Source organism: Alosa pseudoharengus, unplaced genomic scaffold, assembly GCF_046254945.1.
Source record: "Alosa pseudoharengus isolate Yale_2024_CS ecotype anadromous, Long Island Sound unplaced genomic scaffold, YU_APseudo_1.1 YU_APseudo_1.1_scf_2, whole genome shotgun sequence".
Classification (NCBI taxonomy): Eukaryota; Metazoa; Chordata; class Actinopteri; order Clupeiformes; family Clupeidae; genus Alosa; species Alosa pseudoharengus.
In genome coordinates, this window is record NW_027468663.1 from 56,717,422 (window position 1) to 56,739,921 (window position 22,500).

Sequence of the window (22,500 nt, forward strand, 5' to 3'; positions counted from 1 at the left end):
GGAGAGCAGAGCCACGGTCTGCTCACACTCGTTCCACCCCTTGAACCAGCCGGCCAGGACTCCCACCTGGTCGCGAAACATCATGGTCCGTGGGACGGACGCCAGACGAGACGAAACGGGGCGGACACTAGGACCGGGGGGCTCTTAGGCTTGGGTTCAGAACAGGTCAGCTACGGATCCCCCTGGCTCTGGGCTCCTTAGATGATTATAACACTGCTCTCTGCGGGCGGCCTCAGGCCTGCGGTTCCGTCGGCAGCGGGAGAACGTGTCCCGGTTCCAGACCTTTCTTCTGTCGGCCTCTTCCTTCCTGGCCCCGCGATGCTTGGTGCATGAGGGTTAGCGCTTTGTTATTCAGAGCTTGGCTGTTGTGTCATCCTTGCGTAGTGATGCCTTGCTTGACGTGGAGCTGAACATGAGGAGGATGGTTAGGTACAGGGGCCTCCAGGGGAGTCCCTCTAAACCTCCTTTAGGCACTGGGGGCCGCGGTTGGCGGGACACTGAGCCGCACTACTCCACAGCTTCTCACTTCAGCTCCACTCCTGATGGCACTCTCCACTGAGAAGCACCCAAGACCTGCGCATGAGTAGAAGCACTTTGAGTCACAAATCTGTTCACACTGAATGAATTTCACATCATGTCACAGTATTAAGTGAGCGTGATGAGGAATCATGAGGAATCATGACAAAAAAGCCTCACACACACACCCTCATCTACACAGCCTATGCTACATACGCACGCACACATATCCTACACACCGCCACGCATTTGAATTAGACCACTGTGATAACATTACTAGGACGTAAGCTACGTCTTTTCTGTCTTCCGTGGAGCTTTGAGAATGCGGCGCTGCCCTGTTGCTTCAGCCAATAGCTACGACTACCTGCAGACTTCCCTTCGCTATGCGAAAGTGAGTAAATAATTAAAAGGACACATTTCCTCACTGGCGGCTACCTCACCATCCGCAGTGAAAGCGTTACACTACACTCCGTTCATTCATGCCTTTACGTTTGAATTCATTTCACTTTCATGTCTTCACGCAGGCCCACCGACACCACAGACAAAAATAAAACGTAGGCTACTTCACAGTCCCAATTTTACACACTGCAGACGGTATCCAATTTGACGCATGATTCGGACTATTCCTAAAACAAGACATAGCCAAACGGTTGCCATAAGCGTTGTTCATATTTCATGCACTAACTTAGCACGAACAACTCCGTTCTGTCCAACGATATTCAGCTTTGAAAGCTATTTAGCTACGGTATCAATGCGTCGTCGCATAAATAATTCATTTCAGAACAATTTTAGACTTCACCTCTAATTGACAGCATCAATTCAGACTTCCAAAACTGAACGTCCATTCCAGGAGAAAAATGTATTGGTTCTGTTTACCATCCCACAGCCTACTGAAAAACGTCGACACTTATTTAAAATGATAGCTGCGTTTTTTGTTTGTACAGCATTCGACCACTAAGCAAACCCTCCACAAAATACTTGAAAATCACTCTGTCTCAAGCGTAGGCTACCCAAGTCATGCCATAGTGTAGGTATGCAACCTAAAAATCCGACTGCAGCTATTCCGTATAGGTTACAGCCTAGTTTCCACAACTCTTCAGAAGACCGGGTTAACAATTTCCCCGCTCATCTGGATCTCTGTCTACCTTCTCAATGGCCATCGTAACCACATCTAATATTCATATATCACCACGAAAGCCAGCACTAAATCACCTAAATGAATCATTGCTACGATCTCCAACTCAAAAGAATACTCAAAACATAATTTACAAACATTACCCTAATTTAAATCAAGTAGGACATATGATTTAGCGGGGGAATCGTCTGGACAATAGAAGCAAAAATATCTCAAAGCTCCCAGAGACAGTTCAAAAATGGTAACAAGTTACTCACTTCAAGGCACAGTTGCATCGGTGGTGCTGGTCGCTGGACGGGCGCAACAATTTCAAAATTGGGGGGAGCGGTGCCCCTTCACTCTGGGTCAGTGTGTTTTGCCATCTTGACTAACTTTTCTCCCTACAGTTGCTCTTGTTCAACCAGAGAGTCTCAGCATAGCTTCCCACATGCTAATAATTAACACGAAGCATTACGTCAGGGGCTTGGCAGCACAAGGAAGCACAAAAATAGAGAATGGAGCTAGGGACAGATCGCATTGCCTATCCTACGGAGCCGACTGACAGGGATTAGAGTTTTTAGAAGAAAAAAAAAACTAAAAGGTTTCCATAGCAAACTGAACAATACCAAAACAAGCCTGAAGTTATGTTGGTTATAAATGCGCACAAGAGGAGGGGCGAGGAAGTTTGGCATTTCAACTCCAATGGACCGACCTACAGCAAATGCACGTTCACTTATTAATATAATCAGGCTGCCGCTTTTTGGATAAGCTTTCAGTAGCTAAGTGCACCACATTTTAATACTCTCACAGACAACTTACAAGACTTCCTAGCCCCTATACAATTCTTTATTGTAAAATAAGTTGGTCATTACGCATTCCGTCCAATAGTAGGCACGTTATCCTCTGTCCCATATGAATTACGTGAAGTCAGCTTTTGGAATACGACCTCAGCATGTAATCATCACTAATAAGACATTTCATAACAGTCATTGTCAATGAAATATAAACGTAAGAGAACACACGTTATGTTATTAACATTTAGTAATCGCCATAGATTCTACCACACACAATCAGTATAATGAAGTTGAATTATTCATCATGACCAAGAATACTTAATTTCCACAGACATTTTTAAAAAGTAGAATAGGCCACATTATCAAAAGTTGTTCAGTGACTGGTCTGACTGACATTTGGTTTGAAACATTCTTTACAGACTTTGCTGCGATGGGAAAACGACAAAACGTGACATTTTAATGACATTGGCCACTAGTGCAAACATCAGTAGCCCATTGTGAATGACACGGCCATTGTTGAAGAGAAGTATATCCTCTGAGTGACACAATATTAGTGGCCTCCTCAAGCCTACCAGGAACAGGCAGAGAAAGCGTTTGAGGCTGCCGCAATGGAACTGGGGTAAAATCTAGGTCTTGTCCCACTATTTGACAACCATGAGATAAGACTGCCTGCTAAATTTAGTCCATGAAGTAGAGGTTCATTTTTGGTTCTATATAATAAGGTATTGTACATGAATATATCCCATTATTCATATGCGGATGTCATGAGTTTTTGAAGTGAACATATCAACAAACAATTGTCTATCATGAAATGGCAAGAATTCTAAAAGTATATGCAAGTTTATAAAATGGATAAGTAATGACATACTGTACATATGGCAATGCTTACTTTATTTCAGCTCAGTGAAGATGAAGAACATCACAGACTCAACAAATTTGATTGGCATGTGCTGTTCCAAGCCTCATTTCTATGCCTACCACCACAACGGTATATTAGGCCTATAGCCGACCTGGAATATGGTACGGGTATTTATGTCAGCAGCTGTTACAGTCAGGTTTCATTACACCAGATCTATGTAGCCTAGCTATGTCTGCTTGTTTATTAGGTATTCAATAGCATCCCATACACTGACTTTGAAACTGAAATTGAATAACAGGCAATGTAGGCTATCAACTTTTATTGTTTACTTGAATGTTATGTTTGTCTGTGGACTTAATTGGTAAAATATGTCTTGTCTTCACCGTGGGATAGTGAGAAACGTAATTTCGATCTCTTTGTATGTCTTGGCATGTGAAGAAATTGACAATAAAGCAGACTTTGACTTTGATCAACAGACCTCTTGGCTGACCTAACCTGTGTTCAACAGGTTATTAAAGTAGCCGAGCTTAACAGTTTTTATCGTGGGTTGGCAAGATAATGTTTCAGCATTTGAATAGGATAATCTGATAATGAAATGTCTGTTTGGATAGACATTGAACATCGTCAAATCCATTCCCGCCTAAAAGGAGCTGGCCAGTGCTGAAAGGAATTGTGGACAATACACAATGTGCTATGTCATAGAACTTAACGTGTCTTTATAATAAAACACTGGAGATACGAAATCTAGCTCTTTTGTACACTAACATAGCCTATACATCTAACATATCAGAAAACTGCGAGTTGCTCAGAAGGGCACAGGTGAGATACTTGCCCACAGTGGTTCTTTAGCCTCTTAAGTCTTTCTCTTAGATAGCTGATAGCTGAACTTTTATACAACCAAACAACATATATTTTGTTAAAATTGGATCTCTATTGGACCAAGTTTGAAAAGGCTAGGCCAGAGACAAGGATCGAGTGGCTTTTGATGTCAGTCGGCTTAGGCTACTGCAAGACAGCCTATGGTCGCCACCCTGTGGTAGCTTTGAAATGTATTCTCAGACATTCTCTGGTATTCTCCAACACGGAGAAACAGAGGAAGGTTAAGATGCTTTCATTGATTTGTCAGTAAATATCCGATTAGTATGTTTTTTTTTGGATTTTTTTTTAGTGATGTAACAGACAGTTAGGTTAAATAATAATATGGGGATGGGTTACTTTGTGACAAATGTGTACTCTTTATGCCATGGACTGGTATTGTCACGTATAACACGTCTCGGGTGAGGCAATAGGAAGTAAGAGAAGGCATTGCCAATCGAGTTTATCGGTCATTGGATGAATCATATCAGAATGAGAACGTGTGGCGATTTCAGTGGAAGTATCGGCAGTTTAAAACTTCTGCAATTTCCTGACATCCATCTGTTGTTTGGAGTAGGCTACTGGAGACGGCAAGCATTTATGTCGAGGGATTACAATATTATAACAGATCAGCAGGACTAGTGTTGCTACGGTATGGCTGGTGGGACAAGAACAGCGAAACTGTCACTTTGTCTGATCGTTTTGGTAACGGGCTTTGACAGAGCCCTCTCAAGTTCTGCCGCCCAAAGATGTTTTTGCCAAGTAAGTATTAAACAGACATTTCAATTAAAATTATTGGCTAAAGTGGACTGAACTTTGTTCAACACTCAAGACAGGATACGGTGTTGTAAACACAATATTTTGTGTTAAGGTGACAGGAAGCTTGGAAGACTGTGCCTGTGACGTTGAAACAATAGACTCTTTCAACAACAAGCAGTTATTTCCAAAACTTCAAAAGCTCATCGCAACAGATTATTTCAGATTTTACAAGGTGAGCTGTTTCGTTTAGTTGGCACATGTGTCAGCTTTTTGCACTGTAGTAGGCCTGCTTTACCTGACCCACCTGACATAATAATAACACTCTGTCAACCAGGTGAATCTTAACAAGCCATGTCCATTTTGGACAGACAACAGCCACTGCGGCCTCAGAGACTGTGCGGTGAAACCATGCACACCGGTTAGAATGCACTAAATTTCCCCAATTTAAGTATACTTGATAATACTTATGAACTGCATGCCATGACACTAATGATTTCGTACTGTTTTCACAGAATGAGGTGCCTGACGGCATTAGGGCAAGCAGCAATAAGGTATAGTACAGTGCCTCCCACACTGGTTGTGACTAAAAGCGAAACACTATGGTAACTTTACTGGCTCTTTTTGGGTTAATGTCTCTGTTGTCTAGCCTGTTCACGATCCGTTAGAAGCCAGTGAGGATTCGGAGGAGTGTGAGAAAGCAGAGCAACTGGGGGCTGTCAACAGCTCTCTCAGGTAAGACTGCTTTAGGGGCTGTGTTAGTGTTTCTGAATGAGGGGTGGAGCTGGCTGAGTAATTGCTATGCACCAAAGTAAGGAACCAAGGAAACTAAAGTTAGGATGAAAAATATCACAATTTCTGCAGTTTGTTCACTATATGCTGAACTTATATGTATTTAATCATTTAAAGATCCAAAGCAAAGCAGTACATATTTATTGGACAACATTCATTCTGATTTACTAAATGACTCAATGTTAAAGTGTAAATGTAAATGTTAAGTATCAAAGTTAGTATGTATTATAATGTAAGTGTTACAATAACAGATGAACATCTCTTGTTCCTCTGCAGTGAGGACAGACAGAAGGCCCTGCAAGACTGGAACAGATATGATGACGAGGAGGACCGTTTCTGCATGGTCGATGGTAACAGTACCGTTTCTGCATGGTCGATGGTACCCCTGGCCTTTTCTTACAGTGGACATAAGAAATATCAGACTTTTGTAACAGTAACGTTGCTGTGTGGCTGATGGTACTCCTGGCCTTTTCTTACAGTGGACATAAGAAATATCAGACTTTTGTAACAGTAACGTTGCTGTGTGGCTGATGGTACTCCTGGCCTTTTCTTACAGTGGACATAAGAAATATCTTTTGTAACAGTAATGATTGCAGTCTATACTTGCATGTGTCAGAGTATTTTCCCAGACTGCTGCCAACAGCGGAGTCATTATGGCTCCATTACGGTCCTGATACGGGCCAGATCTGAGACAGATTTACAGAATTACAACAAAAAACAACAACATACAAACAATATACAACAACAACAATAACAACACATTGCATTTATATACCTTTTTCATCAAGGCACCCAAAGGGCTTTACAGTGAAGGGGGAACCTCACTAACCACCATCGATGTGTAGCACCCACCTACTGTAGGTGACTCAGAGCAGCCATTATGCGCCAGTACACTCACCACACACCAGGTTTGAGGTGGAGAGTGGGGGAAGGAGCAATTCTAGTCAGAATATGAGTCTGACACTGCTACACTGGGATGTGATCACTCTAGTCAGAATATGAGTCTGACACTGCTACACTGGGATGTGATCACTCTAGTCAGAATATGAGTCTGACACTGCTACACTGGGATGTGATCACTCTAGTCAGAATATGAGTCTGATACCTCTCCATTGGGATGTGATCACTCTAGTCAGAATATGAGTCTGATACCTCTCCATTGGGATGTGATCACTCTAGTCAGAATATGAGTCTGACACCTCTCCATTGGGATGTGATCACTCTAGTCAGAATATGAGTCTGATACCTCTCCATTGGGATGTGATCACTCTAGTCAGAATATGAGTCTGACACCTCTCCATTGGGATGTGATCACTCTAGTCAGAATATGAGTCTGATACCTCTCCATTGGGATGTGATCACTCTAGTCAGAATATGAGTCTGACACCTCTCCATTGGGATGTGATCACTCTAGTCAGAATATGAGTCTGACACTGCTCTATTGGGATGTGATCACTCTAGTCAGAATATGAGTCTGACACCTCTCCATTGGGATGTGATCACTCTAGTCAGAATATGAGTCTGACACCTCTCCATTGGGATGTGATCACTCTAGTCAGAATATGAGTCTGACACTGCTCTATTGGGATGTGATTATGGGGCGTGTTTCAGCCGATACTGGGGTTGTTTTTCTCCTCAAATGCCTTAACATTGTTTTCTGGTTATTGTGCTGTCAATATCTTGTACAACAGATGTGATAGTAAAATCTAAATGGCTAAATTTTAGCAACAGGGAAGAATGAAACACTTTAATTAAATGTCACTCACAAAGCCATCGTATATAAACATCGTAAGTTTATATTTTGTCACTAGCAACCTACATCTGTCCTCTGTCAAACACAGTTGCATTTTCAGCTCTTAACAAACCCGTTCAGGAGTTCTGGTTCGAACCATGACTCCGAACATCTCTGGTTCCGGCATAGTTGCTCCTCAACAGAACAAGTCCAGACTGAACTTCCCGACCTCAAATGTTGTGGGGAGGGCTAAGTTTGGCTGGCATCCAGGCTAAGGGAATGAATGAATGAGCAAAAGACACTGGAGGATGAATAGGGGTTCAATCCGAGACAGATGTGTACCAGGGTCTGCAGCAGTTTGCCCCCTTAAGGTTGATTTGTTTTGTGTGTGTGTGTGTTTGTGTGCTTATAGACGAGGAATCTCCTGATATCGAGTATGTGGATCTTCTGTTTTGTGTGTGTGTGTGTTTGTGTGCTTATAGATGAGGAATCTCCTGATATTGAGTATGTGGATCTTCTGTTGTGTGTGTGTGTGTGTGTTTGTGTGCTTAAAGATGAGGAGTCTCCTGATATCGAGTATGTGGACCTTCTGCTCAACCCAGAGCGCTTTACTGGGTACAAAGGCCCTGAAGCCTGGCAAATCTGGAACAGCATTTATGAAGAAAACTGTTTCAAGTAAGATCTTTTAGCGGTATCTGAATGTAACATATACATCTTGATGAATTTGTACTTGATCGTATTCATAATGTTCTTTTCCTTCAGGCCATACACTGTGAGCAGACCCCTAAACCCTCTGGTGACATACAGTGGTAAGTTGAAATTAATTAGGGCCCGAGCACCGAAGGGCGCAAGGCCCTATTGTTTTTGTAAGGATTATTATTATTATTATTATTATTATTATATTAACTTTGTCTCAGAGCGTTTTCCTTTTTTGAGGTGGTTAAGATGGGTGAAAAGTCTTGTTTGTTGTTAGATTTGTTGTAAGAAACTCACTTCTTAGACGCCAATTTAAATTCTAAGATGTCTGCAAGCTTGACATATTCTAATTGTTATTGATACAGTGGTATTATGTTATAGACTGCACTTGCTTGAATACAATAGTTAATATCTATGTTGTTCCATTAATACATTAATTCATTGGTGTTATTATATATGGTAGTACTGTATATACTCGCTATACAATTAAGCAGAAACATATGTAATCTGTTGAAGTGATAGATTGTGCACTGTTGAAATACTGTATCTCTAAATTATTTTGTAATGTGTCTACTTTTCCCCTCTTTTCTACAGGGGAAAATGAAGGTAGGCATTATTTTAGCATTCACTTAGAGTGGGGTTCTTTCAGTACATGTTGAATAAAGGCACTCACAATATCCCGTTTCATTTCAGGAAGGGGTTTCTACAATTGGCTGGAGGGTGAGTGTGATGTCACTTCCTTTTAGACACCCGTGTCTTGTAGTGAGTGTCCCTGCAGTGGTGTGGAGATGTGGAGATAACATGCTATTCTACTTGTAGGCCTGTGTGTGTGTGGAGATAACATGCTATTCTACTTGTAGGCCTGTGTGTGGAGATAACATGCTATTCTACTCGTAGGCCTGTGTGTGGAGATAACATGCTATTCTACTCGTAGGCCTGTGTGTGTGTGGAGATAACATGCTATTCTACTCGTAGGCCTGTGTGTGTGTGGAGATAACATGCTATTCTACTCGTAGGCCTGTGTGTGTGTGTGGAGATAACATGCTATTCTACTCGTAGGCCTGTGTGTGTGTGTGGAGATAACATGCTATTCTACTCGTAGGCCTGTGTGTGGAGATAACATGCTATTCTACTCGTAGGCCTGTGTGTGTGTGTGCAGATAACATGCTATTCTACTCGTAGGCCTGTGTGTGTGTGTGCAGATAACATGCTATTCTACTCGTAGGCCTGTGTTTGTGTGTGCAGATAACATGCTATTCTACTCGTAGGCCTGTGTGTGTGTGTGCAGATAACATGCTATTCTACTCGTAGGCCTGTGTGTGGAGATAACATGCTATTCTACTCGTAGGCCTGTGTGTGTGTGTGGAGATAACATGCTATTCTACTCGTAGGCCTGTGTGTGCAGATAACATGCTATTCTACTCGTAGGCCTGTGTGTGGAGATAACATGCTATTCTACTCGTAGGCCTGTGTGTGTGTGTGGAGATAACATGCTATTCTACTCGTAGGCCTGTGTGTGCAGATAACATGCTATTCTACTCGTAGGCCTGTGTGTGTGTGGAGATAACATGCTATTCTACTCGTAGGCCTGTGTGTGTGTGGAGATAACATGCTATTCTACTCGTAGGCCTGTGTGTGTGTGTGGAGATAACATGCTATTCTACTCGTAGGCCTGTGTGTGTGTGGAGATAACATGCTATTCTACTCGTAGGCCTGTGTGTGGAGATAACATGCTATTCTACTCTTAGGCCTGTGTGTGTGTGTGGAGATAACATGCTATTCTACTCGTAGGCCTGTGTGTGGAGATAACATGCTATGCTACTCGTAGGCCTGTGTGTGGAGATAACATGCTATTCTACTCGTAGGCCTGTGTGTGCAGATAACATGCTATTCTACTCGTAGGCCTGTGTGTGTGTGTGGAGATAACATGCTATTCTACTCGTAGGCCTGTGTGTGTGTGTGGAGATAACATGCTATTCTACTCGTAGGCCTGTGTGTGTGTGTGGAGATAACATGTTATTCTACTCGTAGGCCTGTGTGTGTGTGTGGAGATAACATGCTATTCTACTCGTAGGCCTGTGTGTGTGTGTGGAGATAACATGCTATTCTACTCGTAGGCCTGTGTGTGTGTGTGGAGATAACATGCTATTCTACTCGTAGGCCTGTGTGTGCAGATAACATGCTATTCTACTCGTAGGCCTGTGTGTGTGTGCAGATAACATGCTATTCTACTCGTAGGCCTGTGTGTGTGTGTGCAGATAACATGCTATTCTACTCGTAGGCCTGTGTGTGTGTGTGCAGATAACATGCTATTCTACTCGTAGGCCTGTGTGTGTGTGGAGATAACATGCTATTCTACTCGTAGGCCTGTGTGTGTGTGTGGAGATAACATGCTATTCTACTCGTAGGCCTGTGTGTGTGTGTGGAGATAACATGCTATTCTACTCGTAGGCCTGTGTGTGGAGATAACATGCTATTCTACTCGTAGGCCTGTGTGTGTGTGCAGATAACATGCTATTCTACTCGTAGGCCTGTGTGTGCAGATAACATGCTATTCTACTCGTAGGCCTGTGTGTGTGTGTGGAGATAACATGCTATTCTACTCGTAGGCTTGTGTGTGTGTGTGGAGATAACATGCTATTCTACTCGTAGGCCTGTGTGTGGAGATAACATGCTATTCTACTTGTAGGCCTGTGTGTGTGTGTGCAGATAACATGCTATTCTACTCGTAGGCCTGTGTGTGTGTGGAGATAACATGCTATTCTACTCGTAGGCCTGTGTGTGTGTGTGCAGATAACATGCTATTCTACTCGTAGGCCTGTGTGTGTGTGTGCAGATAACATGCTATTCTACTCGTAGGCCTGTGTGTGTGTGTGCAGATAACATGCTATTCTACTCGTAGGCCTGTGTGTGTGGAGATAACATGCTATTCTACTCGTAGGCCTGTGTGTGTGTGTGGAGATAACATGCTATTCTACTCGTAGGCCTGTGTGTGTGTGTGGAGATAACATGCTATTCTACTCGTAGGCCTGTGTGTGTGTGTGGAGATAACATGCTATTCTACTCGTAGGCCTGTGTGTGGAGATAACATGCTATTCTACTCGTAGGCCTGTGTGTGGAGATAACATGCTATTCTACTCGTAGGCCTGTGTGTGGAGAAGAGAGCTTTCTACCGCCTCGTCTCCGGTCTCCATTCCAGCATCAACATACACCTGAGCGCCAGGTACCTTCTGGAGGGTGAGTAGTAATTGATTGATGGCTCCGCAGGGATCTAAGAATCATTTGGAATGACACACAGAACTATCCCACATTGTAATATTAGGCCTATGCATATTATCCCACATGTCATGATATGTAATATCAGGCCTACTCTATGCATATTATCCCACATGTCATGATATGTAATATCAGGCCTACTCTATGCATATTATCCCACATGTCATGATATGTAATATCAGGCCTAGGCATATTATCCCACATGTCATGATATGTAATATCAGGCCTACTCTATGCATATTATCCCACATGTAATGATATGTAATATCAGGCCTATGCATATTATCCCACATGTCATGATATGTAATATCAGGCCTACTCTATGCATATTATCCCACATGTAATGATATGTAATATCAGGCCTACTCTATGCATATTATCCCACATGTCATGATATGTAATATTAGGCCTACTCTATGCATATTATCCCACATGTCATGATATGTAATATCAGGCCTATGCATATTATCCCACATGTCATGATATGTAATATTAGGCCTATGCATATTATCCCACATGTCATGATATGTAATATCAGGCCTATGCATATTATCCCACCTGATATGATATGTAATATTAGGCCTACTCTATGCATATTATCCCACATGTCATGATATGTAATATCAGGCCTATGCATATTATCCCACATGTCATGATATGTAATATCAGGCCTACTCTATGCATATTATCCCACATGTCATGATATGTAATATTAGGCCTACTCTATGCATATTATCCCACATGTCATGATATGTAATATTAGGCCTACTCTATGCATATTATCCCACATGTCATGATATGTAAAACCTACTCTATGCATATTATCCCACATGTCATGATATGTAATATCTACTCTATGCATATTATCCCACATGTCATGATATGTAATATCAGGCCTACTCTATGCATATTATCCCACATGATATGTAATATCAGGCCTACTCTATGCATATTATCCCACATGTCATGATATGTAATATCAGGCCTACTCTATGCATATTATCCCACATGATATGTAATATCAGGCCTACTCTATGCATATTATCCCACATGTCATGATATGTAATATCAGGCCTACTCTATGCATATTATCCCACATGTCATGATATGTAATATCAGGCCTACTCTATGCATATTATCCCACATGATATGTAATATCAGGCCTACTCTATGAATATTATCCCACATGATATGTAATATCAGGCCTACTCTATGCATATTATCCCACATGTCATGATATGTAATATCAGGCCTACTCTATGCATATTATCCCACATGTCATGATATGTAATATCAGGCCTACTCTATGCATATTATCCCACATGATATGTAATATCAGGCCTACTCTATGCATATTATCCCACATGATATGTAATATCAGGCCTACTCTATGCATATTATCCCACATGTCATGATATGTAATATCAGGCCTACTCTATGCATATTATCCCACATGTCATGATATGTAATATCAAGCCTACTCTATGCATATTATCCCACATGTCATAATATGTAATATTAGGCCTACTCTATGCATATTATCCCACATGTCATAATATGTAATATCAGGCCTATGCATATTATCCCACATGTCATGATATGTAATATTAGGCCTACTCTATGCATATTGTCCCACATGTCATGATATGTAATATTAGGCCTACTCTATGCATATTATCCCACATGTCATGATATGTAATATCAGGCCTATGCATATTATCCCACATGTCATGATATGTAATATCAGGCCTACTCTATGCATATTGTCCCACATGTCATGATATGTAATATTAGGCCTACTCTATGCATATTATCCCACATGTCATGATATGTAATATCAGGCCTATGCATATTATCCCACCTGATATGATATGTAATATTAGGCCTACTCTATGCATATTATCCCACATGTCATGATATGTAATATCAGGCCTATGCATATTATCCCACCTGATATGATATGTAATATTAGGCCTACTCTATGCATATTATCCCACATGTCATGATATGTAATATCAGGCCTACTCTATGCATATTATCCCACATGTCATGATATGTAAAACCTACTCTATGCATATTATCCCACATGACATGATATGTAATATCTACTCTATGCATATTATCCCACATGACATGATATGTAATATCTACTCTATGCATATTATCCCACATGTCATGATATGTAATATCTACTCTATGCATATTATCCCACATGTCATGATATGTAATATCTACTCTATGCATATTATCCCACATGACATGATATGTAATATCTACTCTATGCATATTATCCCACATGTCATGATATGTAATATCTACTCTATGCATATTATCCCACATGACATGATATGTAATATCTACTCTATGCATATTATCCCACATGACATGATATGTAATATCTACTCTATGCATATTATCCCACATGACATGATATGTAATATCTACTCTATGCATATTATCCCACATGACATGATATGTAATATCTACTCTATGCATATGTAATATCTACTCTATGCATATTATCCCACATGACATGATATGTAATATCTACTCTATGCATATTATCCCACATGACATGACTCTATGCATATTTAGCACTGTGTGCTCCGGTCTCTCTACTGTACTGTGCTCTGTCAGGAAAGGTTATTAAAAATCTGAAATAACAATTATACATATCCGGTACTTATCCTCTGACTTTATAAATCCATATAATACTGAAATAACGTGTAACGTCCTATATTCATTTCATGTTTTTCTCCCTGGCAGATTCCTGGTCTGGACCTAAGTGGGGTCATAACATTTCAGAGTTCCAGCAGCGCTTTGACGAGAAGTTGACCAAAGGGGAGGGGCCCAAGCGACTCCGCAATCTCTACTTCCTGTACCTGATTGAGCTGCGCGCCCTGGCCAAAGTCCTTCCCTTCTTCCAGCTGCCCTCTGTGCAGCTGTACACGGGCCAACCGGAGCAGGACCAGCAGAACAAGGAGCTGCTGCTGGAGCTCCTCCAAGTGGCCAAGTAGGTGAACTGCAGACAGGCTGCAAATATTCAAACACCCTGACTGTAGAAATGGGCTGCAGATGGAGTTAAGAAGATTATTAAGACAATTATTTTGTTACGTCCAGCTTTGCTAGTCCTGCCGTCAGAATGAAAACCGCATCATCAAGCTGTTTGTATACTCAGTTGTTGTTTGTTTTTAATGACAAACATGTGAACTCTTTTGCAGGTCTTTCCCTCTACATTTCGATGAAACCTCATTGTTTGCTGGAAACAAGAAAGAAGCGGCCAAGTTGAAAGTCAGTGCTTCTCTTTCACCATAATACCCCACAGACTAGTCTGGCTTTATTGTACTTTAGATGGTGTGGTGTCAGTCTTTCTGCTGCAGACCTGAGCTTATCTCACACAGCTATATCTTCTGGTCTTTTTCCCTTAGGAGGATTTCAAACTGACATTTAAAAACATCTCTAGAATAATGGACTGTGTGGGTTGTTTCAAGTGTAGGCTTTGGGGGAAACTGCAGGTAAGTGCTTCAGAGAAACACCCATTTGCTGATCCAGACAATATATTCGTAATGGATGTTATACAGTACATTCGTATATGGAGACATATTCTAGTGTCTAAATCAATATTAATTAGTTCTATTAAGTAGTTGTCTTGAACCCCAGTCAACAATACAACAATGGAATTATCAGAGTGCATAAGTGCTTCTTGTCTTGCTCCTCTACAGACTCAAGGCCTTGGAACAGCGCTGAAGATTCTGTTCTCGGAGCGACAGATCGCAAGTCTGCCCAGGCCACAGGGCGAGCTGCTTCCATTCCAGCTCAGCAGGCAGGAGATCGTGGCTCTCTTTAATGCCTTCGGGAGGTCAGTAAAAGCACTCAGCTATCAGTGTCTGCCAAATGTCTTTTGTGGTTCTTTTTTTTTTCTTCTTCACAATAGGCTTCGTCTCTTTCAGAATCTCAACCAGTGTAAGAGAGTTGGAGAATTTCCGGTCACTGCTGTCGAAACTCCATGACGAGATGTGATGAAAAGTCATTGGCACTAGTTCACCTGCCCAACCATTCTGCACAGGGTGGCTGGATCTGGTACAAAAGCTTATGGATTTAAGTCATGTTTATGTCTCTTGTATATTTTTCTGGAATGTAAGAAGGTGTGTTACTGCAATACACAGGATCTGTTTCTAAGCAGATGTTCCCATGATATGAGGTCACTTCAAGCATCAGTCATTTTATCTGTACAGAGTGCTTAGGCCAAATTCAACTCAAGCCACTCAAAAGACTGTAAAAAAACAACATGCTCTGGTCATTTCAACTGGCATTGACATAAACACACACTGAATTGCACACATACTGCATACTTATCTCAGGGTTACAGAGTGCACTTGTTGGAGGTCATTTGTTTTGTTGTAGCTGCACTTCATTTGAATGCCTACGTAGATTTCTTACTGTAATGAAGATGAAATTATTTGAGTTTAAAATGAATGCAGTTCCAGCAAACCTTGCGATTATTAATATTCTCTCAATTGTTGATGGCTATATATTTTCCTTATGCCGTTTTTGTACTTGAATTTGAAATGTTACTTATATAGGGATGAAATTGTTTGCATTAAAACAATTTCACAAAATATTCCTCTGCTACACTCAGTCCTAATTAACTGTTATCTAACGTGTGTACATGCGTGCAGGCTTGCGGTCTAATTTACGTCAGAAGTCCCCTGTCTGAATCGTATTAAATTCAGAGCTCCAGATGTAATTTCCCCTGCGAGTTGGAGACAGCAGGTGACAGACATGTGCCATAGCACAGACTCCAGGTTCAGAAAGTCCTCTGTCTCTTGCTGTGTGTGTGTGTGTGTGTGTGTGTGTGTTCACTATACACACACAGAGGCTTGCTAAGAGTTCTAAACCACAGTTAATTCAATAGAGCATGAGAGTTCAGCCAAGAAACAATAAACACGATTAGGACGGCAGAAACCACGCGTCCGTGTTGTTGTTTGTGAGGATGTCAAATCAGAACGCTCTCAGATTTGGAGTCCTCATAACCCCAGTCACCCCAGCAACACCAGTGAGTCCTTGTAACCCCAGTCACCCCGGCAACACCAGTGAGTCCTCATAACCCCAGTCACCCCAGCAACACCAGTGAGTCCCTACAACCCTATCACCCCGACAACACCAGTGAGTTCTCATAACCCGGCACCCCGGCCACCCAATGAGATTTCAATTGATGAAGAGCCTCAGAGACTTACTACTAGTCTGAATTGAAAAGTTAGTTATATCAGTTATATCTTTGCATTTTAGCCAGTAATGCCTGTATAATAATAGTGTGACAGGATGCCATGAAGTTCTCAGGTGAAATTGTGTACAAGATAAACCAAAACCTCACCCATTGACTTATGGGTAACGTAGTCTACCGCTGCAATGCCCAACTAGTTCAAGTCAGAATGGAGTTGTGTGACTAACATTCGACTGCTGTCCCGCTCCACTAACAGAGTGGCCACAGGATGTTTGTCAGGGCTGCATTTACAGCAGTGGCGTCTTTCTGGCCTCCCAATAGCCAAATTAAAGAGAAACCACAAGATGTGTCCATGAAAATTAAATTAAAGTCTGATACAGCTTATTCAAAAACAGTGCAGTAAAACTTTATTTTTCCCCATGGTAGTGCTTGCATACATCTTTAATGAACTATGAAAAAAATGGGTAAACATTTTACATTCATTGGCCACAAACTGAACATTTAAAATGTTTTTAAAGAATTATTGAAATGATCATCATCATAATATAGGCTTTGCTTGCTTGTTATGCAAGACATGAGATCTGATACAGAGAGATAGATTTCACAGAAACAAAACTAAAATGAGAATAGATGTATGCTACGCTTAAAAGATGAAGTCTTCCTTCAGATACTAGCTGTAAATGAATAGAAATGTCTTGAAGCAGGGTACAGGGACCCATGGATATGCAAGAGAAGAGATGCTGTAGATGACGTTAGCATATACAGCATATGCACCGGCTTTCCTGTCAATATAGCTGCCTAGTACTTTCTATGACAGAAAATGGCCGCTGCACCAGCTATCTTGCCTCCATGCTACAGGTTAGCTAATCTTGCCTCCATGCTACAGGTTAGCTAACAGGGACAATCGAACTCTTCGGATCCCATTCTGATTGCTCAATCGCCAATCTATTTTCATTACCCAATCTCAAAGCTGGTGAAGTCCTATTAAAATCATACGAGTTTAAAATCATATGAGGCCTGTTTTACATACATAGATTAAGCCTAGTCTCAGATTAAAAGCAAACTTCAATGAAAATCTCCATTGAATTTTTATTTTTATTTTTTTAAGTCTACAATTAGGCTCAATCCATGTAGAGGAAACTGGCTGTCTGTTTAAAAAATGGAACAGGAGAAAAGGGATGTGGAAATCGATCACAAGCAAACTACCAGTATGGATCCACACCCACAGAATCTCCATTTGGACTTTCTTCCTTGAAGGTCAAAGCACAAACAACTCATTGTTAGGGTAAAAATCAAGAGAGAGTCAAATTGGAATTGCATTCACGCCCATACACTGATTGTGTTTGTTGATATTGCACGCACACAGACACACACACACACACACACAAATACACGCGCACACACGAGAATCATAATAATAAAAATAAGGTAAAAAGGTTTGTGTCAAACAAACAGGCCTTCATAGAGGGCTGAGGGTGAGAAGGGGGAATGAACTGAGTGGGAACAAAAGAAGAAATCAAAAAGAATGAATAGAGCTCTGATTGGGTGTACACCTGCACACAACCAGGGTCTGGTCCACTCTCAGAGAGGAGAACCACTAGAACTCCGAGAACTCTAAGTACAGATTGTTCTTATTGTCCGAAAGACCACAAAACACTGTTTATTTTTTAACAGGAAATAGTTGGTGGGGAAATAAGCAAGCACATACTTGACCTCTCTCTTTCTCTCACTCTCTCTCTCCTTCCCATAACACTCAATATCACACCTTTCTACTCCTGACAAACACACCTAACGGTGGAAGTGCATATTTGCTGCCAGGTCAGGATTGCTTTTAGTCTGAGATGGACCCACCTGACTAAGGAATGAAACAATGTCTACAGATCAGTTGAAATTTATCTACACGGCTTTTTTTGGGGTTTTCTTTTTTCTTCAGAAGTATGTGATGGCACATTTTTCTTAAAGTACCCCTGAAAAAAAAAGCTTGATGCCACAACATTACATTAGACAACTACTGTATAGATCTAACAGATATATCTATTGTCATCCACATGGTATACTCTCAGTTAGGGCACCTATGCCTCTGGTATAGCCATAAACTGGAGGCTAAGATTACCAAAAGAGATCCACTGGACCTGTTCAGAACCAACACACGTCCATCTTTCACATTCACAGCACAGGACCCGGAAAACATTCATTGAGGCGGCACCTCTCGCTCCTCAGCTCCACAGTGCCCCCTACCTCATAGGGGGAGGATAGGGAGCGAACCCTCTGGTGCTGGTCTTCTGGGAAACAACACTCACAGGACATGGGCGTCGGTCAAACTTTGGCGCTCTTTGGCAAAAGACACACACACACGCACACACACTCACACACACACACACACACAAACACACACACACACACACAAAAAGAGTCCTCACCTTTCCGAAGATTTAAAACAAACGAGAAAAGGTTAACATACACAAATGTTCAAAATAGTCTCTCTTGCTCTGTCCTTTCGTCATCCTCTTGCTCTGTGTCAGTGCACAACGAGTCCCAGTACCAGAGGCACTGCTGTTGCGTTTTGTGTCCAGAGCCGTCCAGAGTCCAGAGGCGTCCAGAGCTTTTGTGTGCTGGATGACACATGGCAGAGCCAAAAAAATCTGAAATCAACAACTACATTCAGGCCACTGCCAATTCGTTACAATGTGAACTATGGGCTCATTTTTTTTCTTTCTGTCTTTCTTTCACTCTCTCTCTCTTTCTTCCTTTCTTTCTAATTTTCTTCTTCTCTTCTTCTGTCTTTCTTCTGAAGTGCAAATTGTTGACTCCCAGCTCACAGAGGGGAGTCTGTGTTCACAGGTGTTCCTGGAACTGATCCGGTCCGAGGCCAGGAACACGGGGGGGTCAGGGGTCAGGGGTCAGGGGTGAGGCTCCTCTGTGGGACATTCAGGAATGGGGCAATGGGTGACGAGGAGTGGTGAGCAACTCGGCCCTATCACAACAAGAGAACAACAACAACAACAACAACTACAGCGGTGTCTTTCTCTGCACATCCACCTCTTGGGAATGATGTCATCCTCAAGTGTCCAATCAGGCAGGAAGGAATGGTGAGGAATCTAAAGCAGTAGTCAGAGCCTCATCCCTTTCACCAACATGCCTGCCCTAAAAATGGACCCGCGATGCAGACACAGTAGTCTGCGCAGACCTGCACTACCTGTCTGCGGGGTCTAGCCTGTAGCATGCAGACACAGTAGTCTGCGCAGACCTGCACTACCTGTCTGCGGGGTCTAGCCTGTAGCATGCAGACACAGTAGTCTGCGCAGACCTGCACTACCTGTCTGCGGCGTCTAGCCTGTAGCATGCAGCCGAGCAGGAGAGAGAGGAGACGCGAGACGTTCACCACTGCTTTGGAGAAGCCCAACACATTCATGTGTACAGGAGGCTCCAACAGAACAAAAGCAAAGTCACATTTAATAATGTGCACTTGTGTAGCCTGCCACCCGTACGAAAACAAACTAAAACAAAGCCGATTTTCAGGACACACTGACATGGGTACGTCTGTAGGTCAGCACTGACATGGGTACGTCTGTAGGTCAGCACTGACATGGGTACGTCTGTAGGTCAGCACTGACATGGGTACGTCTGTAGGTCAGGACACACTGACATGGGTACGTCTGTAGGTCAGGACACACTGACATGGGTACGTCTGTATGTCACGGAGTCCCCCATTGGACAGACTGATTGGATTGGATCTTCTCCCGTCCACAACAGGAATCTTTACACGAGTGTGGAGGTTAGCAGAATAGGGTGATATGTCCACTGAAGTGGGGGAAAAAAACTCACAAGACGTCCCACTGGACAAACCGACTGGAACAGAATACAGTGGTTGTGTAAGTATTGACTAGGGAAGCCCTGAGTAGGCTTCCGTGGGGTGCGGGGCGGGGGATGGCGTTGCGTTGCGTTGCGTTGCGGGGGGTTACGGGCTCAGTTCTGCGGTGTAGAGTAGTAGTTGTGGTGCTGGTTGGTCTGGATGTTCCCATAGGCCAGGAGCAGGGGGGCGGTGGGGGCCTGGGGCCCGCTGACGAGATGGGGCGCTCCGGTCAGGCTGCCGTTCCTCTGGATGGAGCCGTACCAGCTGGACGAGGCCTGTGGCGTAGTCGACAGGACACTACGAGCAGAAACCAGCGGTCAGTAAAGACGTAGAGTACACGACACATGCATGGAGGGCCACAGGTGTAAAGCTGCCCTACGAGTATAAATAAAGGTTTGGATGAATGAATGAAGCTTAATTTGCCATTATAAACAGTATTAAAAAAGATCATTTACAAAAAGTATTTTGTAAATCAATTATTTATTTATCAATAAATACTCTAATTTTAAAAAGGGATTTGCAAATATAATTGCAAAATCTTTTTGCTTTTCCATTTGGCAAATCATTTTGCAATTCAAACGACACATGCATATCATGTTTTTTTGGATCAGAACCTTAGAGAGGAGCCTGCACACCTTGATAGACTGTAGCCTACTGCAGGGGCAGTTATTTCACTATTTTGGATCAGAAACTCAAACTTTAAAGTGCATCCAGCCGGAGTAAAAGATCAGCGTGTCTGTGTGGCTGTTATTTCAGATGTCATGGATCAGAAACTCAAATGTAGAGAAAGCACAATACAGTCACGTATCATTCAATTATCAGTAGCGTCGGTTGCTGCATAAACAACACATGCATACATACACATCTATGTCTTTTCCAATAGCATCAGTGCATGAGAGTATGAGAGTATTCAGAGTACAGGGTTCAGTCACACACCTGTTTTTACTGGTTTTCCCATCACAATGTTTGATATCGAGGGCTGGGAATAAGCAACTTGCTAGCTGTCTATGGTCATTCTGCTTTGGAACATGTGGTCATTCTGCTTTGGAACATGTGCTTATTTGCCATCTACCCCAGGGATAGATAAGAGGATGCACACCCTTCTCTCTCTGTGTGCAATAACCCAGTTTGATACCGTTAGCCTAGCTTATTTCACTGGAGGTGGGTTGTTTCTGTTGGCCTATAGCTAGCTTTTAGCTAAAATTTGGCATGTTCATTTAAGAGGTTTACTACTTCCTCTGAGCTAACTTCCCAGGTTTGTCACTATATAACGTAGTTGGAATACTCCTTAAGTATGGAGTGGGGTGAAAATTATACAACGCTACAGTACAGTCAAAGAAGTGAATCTTGCTGTATGAATATGCACCAAAAACTGCCACCACTCTTTAGGGCATTGCACATTTACAGCAGAGCTGAACTGGTTGCGTATGTGTGTTTGCGTAATATGCCTCCTATGCCTCCGAACTTCAAAATGCGTCTTTGCTTGACTGAGACATCGTCTTAGACATCATCATGGATGTTGCGACAACCATTTCAGTCCTGTCCCCCACATATTGTAATGTTTGTCTGAATGTGATTTCTAAAACGGCACTATACACATCTGTGCTACGAGGGACAGGATGCTATTAACAGTGAGCTGGGTTTCTCTAGAGGAGAGGCCATTTGTGCTCCTGAAATAACACAAGCAACAGACAAATGGTGATGACGGCAGTCATTTCCTGTATTCCATTTCCTGTATGTTTTCTGACCTAGGCAGCCATAAATAAACGACGCCTTGTGTTATATTGATGCTTTGATTATTCTGACCCACCTGCCCCGGTCGCCCCGGGAGCTGATGCTCCGCGTGAGGTCATCATCGCTGTCGTACCGCCGCGGGTTGTCGAAGAAGTAGGCCCTGGAGCTGAAGCTGTGGCTGCTGATCATCCCTCCTGGGGCCTGAGAGAGCACAACACACAACCATGAGATCAGACAGAGGACAGGGGAACTATACGGCCCAGAACTACACAGCCCAGAACTACCCAGAACTACACAGC

The 22,500-nt window shown here is 42.4% G+C and overlaps 3 protein-coding genes across 4 annotated transcripts in view; 1 reads left to right on the forward strand and 2 right to left on the reverse strand.

The window, feature by feature from the left end:
• Positions 1–2,283, reverse strand: part of LOC143134887 (protein Smaug homolog 1-like) — a gene marked incomplete at its 3' end in the record, with an annotated part of 56,095 nt that extends 53,812 nt beyond the window's left edge. Inside the window, 2 exon segments of the mRNA XM_076295600.1 lie at positions 1–573; positions 1,909–2,283. The exon segment at positions 1–573 is cut by the window's left edge and continues 112 nt beyond it. Of these exon segments, the coding sequence (XP_076151715.1) occupies positions 1–84 (84 nt within the window).
• A 2,090-nt stretch (positions 2,284–4,373) lies between these two features.
• Positions 4,374–15,679, forward strand: ero1a (endoplasmic reticulum oxidoreductase 1 alpha). Of its 2 annotated transcripts, XM_076295603.1 has the most exons (16): positions 4,374–4,900; positions 5,010–5,129; positions 5,232–5,315; positions 5,410–5,448; positions 5,544–5,629; positions 5,963–6,036; positions 7,973–8,093; positions 8,181–8,227; positions 8,709–8,720; positions 8,808–8,834; positions 11,259–11,351; positions 14,157–14,403; positions 14,612–14,681; positions 14,819–14,905; positions 15,113–15,249; positions 15,341–15,679. In XM_076295603.1, the coding sequence occupies exons 1-16, from the start codon at positions 4,793–4,795 to the stop codon at positions 15,408–15,410; spliced, it is 1,422 nt and encodes a 473-aa protein (XP_076151718.1). In that variant the 5' UTR covers positions 4,374–4,792; the 3' UTR covers positions 15,411–15,679. The 2 variants fall into 2 exon arrangements, with proteins under 2 accessions (XP_076151718.1, XP_076151719.1); XM_076295604.1 differs by lacking the exon at positions 8,709–8,720.
• Positions 15,680–16,995: 1,316 nt separating this feature from the next.
• gpr137c (G protein-coupled receptor 137c) overlaps positions 16,996–22,500 on the reverse strand; it is a 31,686-nt gene continuing 26,181 nt past the window's right edge. The window contains exons 6-7 of the mRNA XM_076295606.1: positions 22,278–22,402; positions 16,996–20,764 (exon numbers count right to left, since the gene is read on the reverse strand). Coding sequence (XP_076151721.1) covers positions 20,581–20,764; positions 22,278–22,402 — 309 coding nt within the window. The 3' untranslated portion in view covers positions 16,996–20,580. The remainder of the gene's footprint in view (positions 20,765–22,277; positions 22,403–22,500) is intronic.

What these genes read in the sequence shown, in the direction of transcription:
- ero1a (XM_076295603.1), top strand. Translation starts at nt 4,793, where the DNA reads ATGGCTGGTGGGACAAGAACAGCGAAACTGTCACTTTGTCTGATCGTT. An exon ending in CGGTGAAACCATGCACACCG is followed by an intron (nt 5,316 to 5,409) that starts GTTAGAATGCAC and finishes CTGTTTTCACAG; the next exon opens with AATGAGGTGCCTGACGGCAT. An exon ending in GCTGTCAACAGCTCTCTCAG is followed by an intron (nt 5,630 to 5,962) that starts GTAAGACTGCTT and finishes GTTCCTCTGCAG; the next exon opens with TGAGGACAGACAGAAGGCCC.